This window comes from Carassius auratus, chromosome 19 (genome assembly GCF_003368295.1).
Source record: "Carassius auratus strain Wakin chromosome 19, ASM336829v1, whole genome shotgun sequence".
Taxonomy (NCBI): Eukaryota; Metazoa; Chordata; class Actinopteri; order Cypriniformes; family Cyprinidae; genus Carassius; species Carassius auratus.
In genome coordinates, this window is record NC_039261.1 from 28,380,991 (window position 1) to 28,394,508 (window position 13,518).

Here is a 13,518-nt window from a genome sequence, read left to right on the forward strand (position 1 = left end):
TTTATTTTTTTTGTTAATGGTTCTATCATTCTATCAATGTGTCATTCTGTCTGTCTATCTATCTGTCTGTCTGTCTGTCTGTTAATTGTTCTATCAATGTGCCATTCTTTCTGTCTATCAGTTATATATCTATCTGTCTTGTCTGTCTGTTTTGTCTGTTAATCATAATATCATTATATCTATAATTGTCTTTCTGTCTATCAGTAATCTATAGGTGCATCTCAGTAAATTTGAATGTTGTGGAAAAGTTCATTTATTTCAGTAATTCAACTCAAATAAAACTCATGTTTTAAATGCAGTGCACACAGACTGAATGGTTTAAGTCTTTGGTTCTTTTAATTGTGATGATCTGCTGGTGTTGGCCCATTGTGTTTTTTGAAAACCAAAGTCACTGCACCCGTTTACTAAAGAAATTTTGGAGTACTTCATGGTTCATTCTGCTGACCAGCTTTTTGAAGATGCTGATTTCATTTTCCAGCAGGATTTCGCACCTGCCCACACCTAAAAGTTGATTAAATGACAATGGTGTTGGTGTGCTTGACTGGCCAGCAAACTCATCAGACCTCACCCCCAGAGAGAATCTATGGGGTTTCATCAAAAGGAAAATGAGAAACAAGAGACCAAAAATGCAGATGAGCTGAAGGCCACTGACAAAGAAACTGAAATTGAGGCAGTAATTAAAGCAAAAGGAGCCCCTACCAAGTATTGAGTACAGTAAATGAACATACTTTCCAGTACGCCAACAATTCACTTAAAATGTTTTTCTTTTCTTTTTCTTTTCTTTTTTTTTTAACTGGTCTTATGAAGTATTCTAATTTGCTGAGATAGTGAATTGGTCGGGTTTTGTTAAATGTGAGCAAAAATCCTCACAATTAAAAGAACCAAAGATTTAAACTACTTCAGTCTGTGTGCACTGAATTTATTTAATACATGTGTTTCACAATTTGAGTTGAATTACTGAAATAAATGAAAAAAAAAGAGAAAAAAACTTTTGTTAAATCATTCCATCTGAGAATTAATTATAATACAATTATTTGAGCTACATGAACAAAATAATGGAACATTTTGGATTTTTTTTTTTCTTAAATCTTTCTAAGATCTGATCTTTTTTTAAATCTTGTTTTTTTGTGCTGTTCAAATGTTTTAGAATTCTTCGCAGGTAAGACAGAAAGCTGCAATGTGTTTAAAAGAATTTGTTTGATTGGTTAATTCTTTTTGTCTAATTTTATTGAGTCACAAGTAAACTTGGGTAATTTATTCTCAGGGGCAGCATTTGCTCAATACCACTTTTAAAAATCGATTGGAATGATTTCGTGGATGAGTCGTGGATAGGTTAGTCGCTGTTGTGTCTGGGCCCCAGAGTGGAGCTCTGGGCAGAGGGTCTGTGTTTGCTCACTCAGCCTGTGGGAGCCCATGAAACCCGTCCCCTCTGGAACACAGCCACGGTTGCCTGGCAACAACCTTACACAACAGGAAACAGACTTGGGGATTCCGTCACTGTGCCGAGTCAAAGAGAGCATTCAGTGGAGACAGGAAGCCCCAAGGTACAGCAGGGGGGGCAGGTCTATAACCAAGGCCATGTCATGTAAATACCACCTCAAATTGCTGTTGCTGTTTCTACTTTAAGCACTTTATATGTTCATCAGCTTACTTTTAAATGTGGTCTGAATTTTATGACATGGACTCACAAGGCACATCGTTAAAGACTAAAATAACACATTTGATTGCAATGCCTTTGTGACGCTAAAAAACATGCTTTTCTTGTACTGCATTGTCTTCTACATGTGTTTTTCAGCTTGCCTAGCATGGTCAAATTTAACCCATGGTGCATATTTTCAGTTGATCATGGATCATTAGTCATCTGTATTTCAACTTCAGCATCCAAACTGGGTTTTATCTGTTTTATCTATTAAGGAAAGATAAAAAAAGAAAAAGAAAACCTGGAACCTTGAGGTCTTTTCCAGAAGACCACCATCAAATCAGCGTCATTCCCAGTATACTCTCCCACAAATATGATGATGAGACCTGCCAGCCAGACAGAACAGTGACTTGTAAGGAGAGGTGAGTGGACCTATGACATCAGTGAATCCCCTTTTCTGGATCCATTCACGGCACAGACAGAGGAACCGTCGGGTGCACATGGGGTTTGAATGTAGTTTTGGTTTATTTTAACAACTTTTAAACGCTGACACATCATTAGTGATGCACATGCATATTATGATTCATGCCGTTGTCATGAGTGTGCAACCTTTTTTTAAACATCTCCGAGACAGACAATTCAACATCTGTGGCATTAGTTATGGACTCACGTTACATAGTCCCACATGTCTTTGTGTCTGTGGCATGCCATGCATTGATACATGTAATAGCATATTCCCGTCAATGTATCCTGTGTGGAAACATAATTTGTAATTTGTGTATTCTTGAAAACCTTATAAAGTAAACACAGCAGTGCATCATGGTGACACATGAGCCATGCTAACTGCATTAGCACTCATTGTATTATCATTATCATTAGTGCTAGTGGTTCTTGAAGTCATAAAGCCACTGCCACTCCTGTTCATAGCAGTTAATAAGGTGAATTTCATGTCCCAGTGTTGCAGTGGTAGTAATCTGCCTGACCTGCCTTCGGGGGCGTCCAATTAATTATTATACCAGGCTCTGGAATACTCCAGTATGATTGGTCAATCACGCCATCCAGTGATCTACTATTGACCATCTACATGGCAACCTTATTTTCTCTTATCCATGTAAAGGAAATGTATGGAACCTGAAATTTTAAATGTAATAATCCCACAATGATTTTTTTTTTTCATTTTATATCTGACAATTATTTTCTTGCAGTTCTAAAAAAAGAAAAAAAAATACAAAAATATAAATTCACAGTTCTGAGAAGAAAAGTCTTATTGTGAGTTCATAAGAAAAGTCAGAATTGTGAGATAGGATAATGTGAGATATAAAAAGAAAACGAGCTTGTTTCCACCACTAAAAAACATTAAAAAAAAATTAAAAAAAAGGTATTTGAGACAGATATACAGTAAATGTTTAACTGTGAATTAAAAGGTCGCAACTAATTTTTTTATATTTTATGTTATATAATAAGCTTTCAATAGAAACCAGCTTAACTTTCAGAGTGATTTCAGTCACGCAAACTCCACCCCGCAGCCGATTCTAAAGATTACACTAGTCGAGCCAATTCCTTCCCTAAACTCTAAACTTAACCTTTGGTGTGATCTGATCCATCTGGACTTAGCCAATGAAATCTGAACTTTTCTTGATAGGAGACTGCATGAGCTGACCAATGAAATTGGCTGGGGGGTGGGGTTTGCTCCTCGGGTTCTGATTTCATATGCAACTGAAGGTATCTTGAGTCCAAAATCGCCACCTATCTCCTTATATATTTTGTAGCATTGTCCAAAACCATAGTGGACATCGTCGAGTACACTCATTCATTCCCATAATAACAAGTGTGCAGCCCATGTACACTTGGCTGGTGCCCACTGTCAAGGTCACACTAAAGTCCTGTGTCTTGGCAGAGGCAGTGTAACATTTTAAAATGAATACAAAACACAAATCGTTATTTCATGTCCATGTATTTGTTTATTTGGTAAGTAACCATGTAATAAGAGTAATTATGTACAGAGCATTCATTCCTGATGTCCGTTTAGATCTAAATCTAGTAACAGGCAACAAAAGGTCTTTGTATGGACTACAAAATACACCAGGTTTTTGGCATATACTGCAAAGCTGAGACAAACAAAATATCCGGAACTGTCCGGCTGGTGCTTAAAAACCCCTGCCCCTCAACAACAGGCAGACTGAGTGGAAAAACTACAGGCCAACTGACGTAGAACTAGGCGCACGTCAATCAGCACAGTTAGCGCTATTTATTACCTTCAGCTTGGAAGCTGTGTTTACTGCGGCGCGCAGCTCACTTTCACATTGCTGGGGAGGATAGGGAGGCCCTGCCCACATCCCCTCAAGCCCACTTAGGGCCCCTAACCAGTGGGTGAGAGCTTTCCATGAGGTCAAACAAATACATTTGACCCACAGAACAGCAGGAGAGTGAGGACTGTAAGAGAGGGTAATGGCACAATTACCATGTTCCCATGATGAAAGAAACAGCTAGTGTTTCATAAATGCACTAATTCCTGATGCAATTATATATCATCCTGTGCGTGTGTGGTGAAGGCTATTTGGCTCTCTTCTGTTACTCGACCTGGATGAATTCTTAGTGAGGGCAAACACTGTGCAGCTACTGTAAAACATGACCATGTCATTTAAGAGCTTGCAAAAGACACATCAAAAAAAGCCATTTATTTGCCTGATAGGAGGGAACCCGTAATGTTTAAACCTTTGTGCACTGAGAGACCATGATACTATGCATGCAGATGCAATTCTTTGTGCAGAGACTGAAAATACAGACTTATTCTGGGTCTGAAAAATGGACTTGAATTAAGATTAGGGTTACTGGCATGGGAAAGGTGAATTGCATTTTGAAACATTTCACATAGTAATATAAAAAAAGCAAATATGTCTCACTATTATGATAGTACATGTCACTATTTACAATTGGGTGCTAATTAAGATGCATGTTTTCAATAGTAGACTAAGTACAAATAATGTTGTGTGGTGCAGTATGAGAATCCTGCACAAATGCAAACATTTGCCAACATTTCTTGGCTTCAGGAAGTCCTAGATGATTCCCGATGACGCAGCGAATCGCGCCCCACTGGAAAGCTGTCAAAACCGAAATCATAGTTGCCCGGGCTGCCAACAGCATCTTGTGATTTTCAGATCCCATTTCCCTGCACTGTGATGTCCTAAAAAAATCAACCAGAGCTGTTAGTCTGTTTATTAAATCACTATCAACGCACTGCAGTTGCTATGTGACTATATTTGTGTCTATTAATGGGACAATAGAAATTATTAACACGATAATGGCTTCTTAAACTGCCTTTGTTTTTCAAAATGGCCACATTTAATGTCAGTTTCCATTAGCAGCACATGTGAACACACTGGCTCTTTCGCCTTTTTTGCATTTCATTATTATTGATTTTCTATTTGTAAGCAAATCGTTCTTTTGAATAGGCTCAGTCTAAAAGTTTGTCAAGAAGTGGACTGAATGAATTATATCAGACTGAATCGGTAAGATCAGCTGTGGGGTTAATTGAATCATTTGGAAGGGAGCTTACATGTCAGACTCGCAGTGAAACGGGTTAGTATTCGGTTAGTACCGAGTCGATTCACTGAACTGAGAGCCGGTTCCTTCGATGCTTGACTCGTAACGACCCGAGAACCAAACCTGAGAAAACAGAGCTTAAATGTATGACAACTTTATAACTAAACATAATGTTGTTTTTTATTAGCCTAAAACGTGCAAAAATTATTCAACTAAAATATTTTTATTGTAAATGCTTTTTTTTTTTATCAGCTGTACAATAAACAACTCATTTAGCTTAGTAAAACACACACACACACACACATATATATGTATATGTTTGTGTGTGTGTGTGTGTGTGCCTACATATGACTTTATTGGAACGTTTTTAGAGTGTAATGCTTTTACTATGCCAGGATGTCAGGGGGAGAAGACAACCGCTGAATCGTTATTTGAACCGGCTCTTTAATACAAACTGTTCAAAAGAACCGATTCGCAGAAATGAGTTGGACTTCCCTTCTCTAGAAGACGCGCGTGCGCACACACCGGCTCATTTGCCTCGGGTTTCAACGGCTCCACATCTGGAAATGTTGAGAGGAGAGAATCCCTCTCTTCATCTGCTGTCGAGCTTGAGACGTGGTGCCTGCGTCACTCCACTGAGAGGCGGAGCTTCACGGAGGTGTTTCCCGGCTTTATATAGCTACAGAGACCTTTCCATCGCAAAGCAGTGCGTCACCAGAACCCCTGGAAACTAACGTGCAAGTCCAGAATAGAAAGAATAACGAGTTAGACAAACTATTAAAATAATATTAAGATTTTTTTTTTTGCTTTGTTATTGCATGCGCTTTTAAGTGTTGAATACTGAATCATCTGAGCTTTTAAATCATTTAAACAGTTCTGTCGGGACTGGAGTACACCTTTATTGCGGTAGAATTGAACACTTTTATCACAGATATCTGGACTCGTCTTTACATTTGGAAGTAAAACGCTCATCGGACACTGTCGTGCGTTTTGGGAAAGTGCGTTGTTCGTTTGGGAAAGAACTTGCTGTGAGTTCACTCTACACTTCGCAAGCATGAAATCCGCAGAGGAAGGTAACGTATTAAGAAGATGAAAAGGATCCACTCACACTGTGTCATATTTCACGTTAATGTGTTTCCGTATTATTATTTTAATATAAGTTTTATTGAACCTATTACTACAAATTCAAGCACGTTTGCTTATGAAGTTACCTGTCTGGAGATCAAATAAAACCAATAACTGCCATCATGCACGCTCTGTTACTAAGGGAGACTGAGAGGGTTGTAACACATTTGGTTTTAACTTCTCTAACCCAATGTGTGCCATCTGTCTCACTTTGACATAGCGTTCCCATATTTGTCTGCTACAGATTTAATTGGTTTATAAATCTGCAGCATGTTTCTAAACTGTGTAAATGAATGTCAGGTACAAAGACTGCTTTTGTAATCTACCCCTCTAACGAGGTGAGTTGTGACAGTTGCATGAGTGGGGAACACTTAATAGAAAATGTGGTCATCTTAATTTCTCTGCCTGGATTTACTGTGCCACATTTTTTTTTTTTTTATAAAAATATTTATAGTATATCTGATCACCAGCCCAATCCAACAATATGTTATATTTATAGCCAATTAAATAAGTTAGTGTTAACTTTCTGTGTCCATTATAGATGGAAGTTATGTTACAACCCTCCCCATATGATAATAGCTAATTTCTTATTGGTTATTGGTGGTGTAACACTGCTGTACTGCTCTTTTTTTTTTTTTTTTTATGTCTGGTCCAGTGGAACTAAATGTATTACTTATTTAATCAATGGGCTGAATGGGGTTTTCTCAGCTTAAGAGACTGCAGAAGGGAGTGGTGGGTGTGACGAAGATGAATAAAGCAGGGTCATTATGTTATTTAGATTGTGGGTTTTTGCATCCCTTTCTTTGCAGCAACTGTACATTTCCGAAGATAACTTAGATTACAGTTTACAATGACAGCTCTACTAAAATTAACAAGTTCTCAGATTTTCTGCTGAGAAAAGTAACCTGCAACATTACATTACATTAAGATGGTCTCCTTGGCTGGCCTCCTAACTTGACCTGCTGAAATGTGCTCAAAAAACTTTTAAATCCAACCAGCAGACCACCATAATCATGCTGAGAGACCAGTCAACCTGCTTAGGCTGATTTAAGGTGTTTTATTTCAGCGGGATTGCTAATATACTTTTAGTAATCAGTAATTTAGTACTTTTATTTTTTTTTAAGCTGTCAGAATCACATAGTGTATACTTACAGCTTGCTTACAAAAATCTAATATGTAGTTGTTAACTTGATTCAAAACGATACATACATTAGGGATACATTAGCATGCTTTCAGTATCCAGGGTGCTTTGTTGCGCTGTGGTCACATTTTCAGGTATCCGTGTTTTTAATCGTCCTCTAAAGTAGCGAGAAATCGTTGCAAATTTTATTGCAAGCAGAGGCAGTAGTGACTGTGCGCCAGTTTGGGCTAACTTACATTATATATATTTCCACCAGGTTGGACTGACTGACTACAGTGACTCACTCAACTCAACTGTGTTTTTTTTCCCCCCCTTTTTGTACTTTTTTACTCATTAAAAGAATATATTTCTGTTAAATATATATAGCTGTATAGAAAAAAAAACTTTGATAGGCCAGATTATGTATTACTAAATGTTCTAAAATATTTTAGATGAGTTACAAGTATTCTAAAATGCCAAAGTGGTTAATGAATCATCTCCAGGAAACTCTAACCGTTAGGTTTTGAAATGTAAAAAAAAAATTTTTGGTCAAGACATTTTTTTGGTCATCTTGTATAGGCCTATACATTGCATAGACGCAAATGATTGCCCCTGTTTTTCAACAGAGATTGTTTATGAGTATTGGTTTTCCGTCTGGTTTTGTCCTCAGGAAGATATTTTTAACGCTTTGTTATTTTTGGCCTGGTATTTGTGTATCACTCACCTTGCTTCCTCTGCAGAGGTTGTGGCTTTTAACCACTAACGTTTTCAACTCACAGTTATTACTTATAAAGGACAGAGTGTAATTTGTTAATTCCCTTTTTATACCAAATGGCAGTTCTTTAAAAAAAAAGAGAGACAGTTTATTAGACGTGGATGATTGCAAATGCAACAGTCTTCTTACACTATGTACACAAGAAATATATTTTGATCCTATACTCTTTGATCTCAGTGGCTTATTTTTAGTTCCAACACCTCATGAAAATGTGTTTGCACGTTACAGATGCATATGGTTACAGCCAAAACACCAGCATCCCATTACCTTTGAGCAACCCCTGCCAACCCTCCCAGTACCACAATCTCCAGACCAGTCCTTCCTTGTCTGTATCCATCAGTCAGCCGTCCTCGTTCTCCCCTCAAGATGACATGAGCTCAGTGGGTTACTTCCAAACATCCAACATCCGGTCCAATGGGGCTCCCACACTGGAGAGTCCACGCATTGAGATAACAGCTTACGGGCAGTTCCCCGAGGATGAAGTGGAGGAGAACAGCATTCCCGTGGCCAAGCGAGTCAATTCTATAGTGACATTAACCTTGCCAAGCATCGACGGTTATCGCGACCCCACGTGCCTCAGCCCGGCGAGCAGCGTGTCTTCACGTAGCTGTCACTCAGATGCGTCATCGTACGAATCAGGCTTTTCGTACAACTATGACAACTCGTCGCAGAACTCGCCCTGGCAGTCTCCCTGCGTCTCCCCGAAAGGTTCCTCATCTCTGCAGTCCTGCATCCTCGGCACTTCTCCACGCCATTCTCCGTCCGGTTCTCCTCGTACTAGTGTCACCGATGACAGCTGGGTGGGCACCCGAGGCTCGCGCCCGAATTCTCCTTGTGTTGGTAAAAGGAAGTACAGCTTCAACGGTGGCCCATCGCACAAGTACCATCCGTACTCACCGAATCAATCCCCGGGGCTGTCGCCACAAACTTCGCCCCGTCTTAGCGTGACGGAGGACACCTGGCTGCCCAACACCAACCAGTACACCAACTCTGCCATTGTCGCCGCCATTAATGCCCTCACCACAGATGGATTAACAGATCTTGGGGAGGGGATCCCTTTGAAGTCCCGCAAGACCAGTCTGGAGCACAGCGCCTCGATGAACCTGAAAGTAGAACCAGGTGGAGAGGAGACAGGATCCCTGGAGCTTTGCCAGGAGGACTTCTCCTCAGCACGGCTGCCCTACAAAAAAGAGACCTACTGCAGTGGCTTCTTGGATGTGCCGCAACACCCATATTGGTCCAAGCCGAAGCCTTACATCAGGTTGGTAGCATATAAGAATATCATTCATATTCCAAGTAGTTCAGTCATTTGTCTGTGCTAACCAAAGTTCTCTATTTCTCCTTGCCTCATTATTGGACTCTCTCATTCTTATTCTTTAAGTCCATCACTGCCTGCTCTCGATTGGCAGTTGCCTTCCAGTTCAGGGCCCTACAGCTTACAGATTGATGTCCAACCCAAGTCCCATCACCGTGCTCACTACGAGACTGAAGGCAGCAGAGGGGCTGTAAAAGCACTGGCGGGAGGGCATCCAGTGGTCCAGGTATAAATTCATAATCTCTCAGAAGAATAGTTCACCTAAAAATGTAAAGTCTTTCCTCATTTATTAAAAGTTGGTAAAGTTATATTAAAGTCGGTGGGCTTCAAAACAACAATTACTTTCATTGTATGGACAAATATATTGAGACATTAACAAAATATCATCTTTTGTGTTGCACAAAAGAAACAGGTTTTTTTTTTTAAAGAAATGTGGGCAATTAAATGAAGGAATTTGAATTTTTTGGTGAACTGTCCCTTTAAGTCTTAAAGTAGTAATTCACCACAGTCAATGTCAAAACCTGTTTTAAATTACCTTTTTTCACATCAATCTACACCCCATACACCATAATGTTAAAGCAAAAAACATCTTTGCAATTTAAGAAAATAAAACCCTAAAATGATTCCATTGCATAAGTATTCATACCTGGGACAGTTGAAATTTAGCTCAGGAGCATTCATATTGCTTATAGATGTTACTACAATTCGCGTGAAGTTAACCTGTGGCAAATTCAATTGAATGGGTATGATTTGGAAAGGCACACATCTTAATAATAGGTCTAACTGCTAATAATGCATATCAGAGCAAAAACCAAGCCTTGAGGTCAAACAAACTGCCTTTAGAGCTCAGAAACAGGTTTGCATCAAGCCACACATCTGGAGAAGTGTTCAGAAAAGCATTCTGCTTCATTGAAGGTTCACAGAAGCGTGTAGTCTCTGTTACCCTTAATGGAAGAAGTTTGAAACAACCAGGACTCTTCATAGAGCTGACCTCCTGGCTAAACTGAGGCAACTGATGGAGGGCTTTGGTTTGACTAGTGAACAAGAACCTGATGAAGGGCTTTGGTTTGACTGGTGAACAAGAACCTGATGGTCACTCTAGTTGACCTTCATGAGATAGGAGAAATCTACAGAAGGACAAACATCCCTAAAACACTCCATCAATCTGGGCTCAATGGTCACTGATGGTCACTCTAGTTGACCTTCATGAGATAGGAGAAATCTACAGAAGGACAAACATCCCTACAACTCTCCATCAATCTGGGCTCAAAAACTCAATCCTGTCTTCAGTTTAGACACATGAAAACACACTTAGAATTTGCAAAAAAACTTCTGTGAGAAATAAGATTCTCTGGTCTGTTGAACCTCAGTCCATTTATGCTTGCAGCGCCCGGAGAGCAGTTGGGGGTTTGGTGCCTTGCTCAAGGACACCTCAGTCGTGCTATTGCTGGCCTGAGACTCAAACCCACAACCTTAGGGTTAGGAGTCAAACTCTCTTACAGTTAGGCCATGACTTCATTGAGTAGAAGAAAGACTCAATGCACCAAAATATTGAGATAAACCTAGTCCAGAGCATCCAGAAGCTCAAACTGAGCAGAAGGTTCACCTTCCAGCAGGACAATGACCTAAGCACTCAGCAAGAGTGGCTTATAGACAACACTGTGACTGTCCTTGAGTGGCCCAGCCAAACCCTGGGATTGAACCCAGTCAAATATGAATTACTATTAGTAGTAGTAGTAGTAGTAGTAGTATTACCAGTCAAATATTTCTGGAAAAATCTGAAAATGTATGCCCCCCGATTCAGCCTTACAGAGCTTAAGAGGTGAAGAGATGAGGAGAAGAATGGGAGATAATTGCCAAATGCTGATGAGCAAAGCTTGTTGCGTCAAACAGAAAAGACTTGAGGCTGCTTCAGCAAAAAAATTAGCTAAAATTTAGCTGAATACTTATGCAATGTACTTATATAATTTTTTATTATTTTGATGCATTTACGAAGTTGTGACCATTCTGTTTCTGCTTTGTCAGGTATATGGAGTGTAGATTAATTTGGGGGAAAAAAGTAATTTAAAGCAGGTGAACAAAAGGCAGCAACATAACAAAGCATGGAAAATAAAAAGGGGTATGAATGCTTTCACAAGGCACTATAAAAAGGGATATCTGAGTGCAGGTAAGAGTAAACATTATTCATTTTAATGTACTACCAACATTATAACAATAGAAAGCTAGTTGAACATTAATGTATACATGTATACAGAAAGCTACAGGATAAATCTTAACTAGGTTGATATAGGAAAATGGTTAGTTAGATTGCAATACAAGTCATTTTGGTTGATATTTGTATTGTGTAATATACAGTACAGATCAAAAGTTTGGGGTTTTGGATTTTTGAATGTAGGCTCTTCAGCTTACCAAGGCTGCATTTATTTGATAAAAAAAAACAGTAATATCACGCATATTTAGAAATATTATTACAATTTAAAAATATTGTATTCTGTTAAAATATATTTTAAAAGAAATGTTTTCCTGTGATGGTAAAGCTGAATTGTCAGCAGCACTTACTCAAGTGTCTTCAGTGTCACATGATCCTTCAGAAATTATTCTAATATGCTGATTTGGTGCTCAAGAAACATTTCTTATTATCAGTGCTGAAAACAGTTGTGCTGCTTAATAGTTTCATGTTTTTTTAGGATTCTTTAATGAATACTAGTTCAAAGGAACAGTATTTTTATTTGAAATGGACAAAGAAAATCTTACTTACTCTAAACATTTGTGACCCTGGACCACAAAACCAGTCATAAAGCAAAACATTTTGATTTATACATTATCTGAAAGCTGAATAAATATGCTTTTCATTTATGTATGGTTATGTATGGTGACAAGTGAATATCCACATTATTATTATAGCTATCATTCATATAGGAGATCTTCACAGAATGTCAGAATAAAATTTTTAGTCAACATCCTGCAACATCCTCTCCATGATTGCCATGGTGGTACATATTCATTCTCATTGTTTTTGTTGACGTAAGAGAACTTCCTTATATTTGTTTTCTCTCAAGTCATAGTGACACACTGTGATTTAAATGCTTGTATTGTTTGTTTTACTGCCATGTCCAAGTTCAGGAAGTGTGAGAGAAGTACTTCTGATATTTCTCAATACCACAGTGTCGTGGTGTCAGTCCGTTCTGCTCAACAGACACTGGTGAGTCACACATCTCATTTGCTGTCGTAGCTGAATCATGGGTATTCACTACACGAGTTGGTTTCAGATGCCTCCTTATGGATAACAGAGTTCTTAAAGACAGGAGTCGTGTTTTTTTTCTGAAAGAAAAAATGACTGTGGTTAGACGTGACTCTTGGGGTATTCTAACCACAGTCTCCGCGACCGCTTTGTTTACTAAAATCGCCGTTAAAGGTGAACTCAACATTTTGGAGTACATCTGTGGCTGCTGGGTACTTGGATTCAAAATAATGAGGTGCTAATGATTGTGAACACGTGGCTCAGTGCGACTCCCGTCTGAAAAAACAAGGTCCTCTCACCCTCATGTTTTATTTTTTTTCAAATTCATTGCCGTTTCCGGCCTAGTGCACAGACTGCCTTTTGTTCAGCTGAAGGTCCGTGTACTGCACTGACATCATGTGTAACAGCATCGTGTGGAGGCGTCCAGTCTCCGCTGCACACAGTTCTGGCAGGCAAGTAAAGGGAAGTGTTCGAAAGAGCCTCAAACAAGCTTGGCCCATTCTCTAGACCATCAAATTAGAGAGCGCTCTCTCAGCTGCACGTGTTCTTCTTTTAGTGAACATGCTCTGTCACCACTGATGTCCTCCTCTGAGGATCTCAGTCAATGTTCAAGTTATTTTGTGACCTTCAGCGGAGTTGTTAAAAGTCATTTTTGGGTGATATCAACGTGTTTCAATTAAAGTTTCCACAAATCAAATTTGTGGCCACTATAGTTTGCACTCTGAATTAGCTGTATTTTCAGTATTTTAAGAACCTACTT

The 13,518-nt window shown here is 39.1% G+C and overlaps 1 protein-coding gene across 2 annotated transcripts in view; it reads left to right on the plus strand.

The window, feature by feature from the left end:
- The first annotated feature begins 5,863 nt into the window (after positions 1 to 5,863).
- LOC113120110 (nuclear factor of activated T-cells, cytoplasmic 1) overlaps positions 5,864 to 13,518 on the plus strand; it is a 45,610-nt gene continuing 37,955 nt past the window's right edge. The window contains exons 1-3 of one of the 2 annotated variants that reach the window (XM_026289992.1): positions 5,864 to 6,255; positions 8,431 to 9,463; positions 9,584 to 9,743. In XM_026289992.1, coding sequence (XP_026145777.1) covers positions 6,237 to 6,255; positions 8,431 to 9,463; positions 9,584 to 9,743 — 1,212 coding nt within the window. In that variant the 5' untranslated portion in view covers positions 5,864 to 6,236. The remainder of the gene's footprint in view (positions 6,256 to 8,430; positions 9,464 to 9,583; positions 9,744 to 13,518) is intronic. The other variant, XM_026289991.1, reaches the window with a different exon arrangement.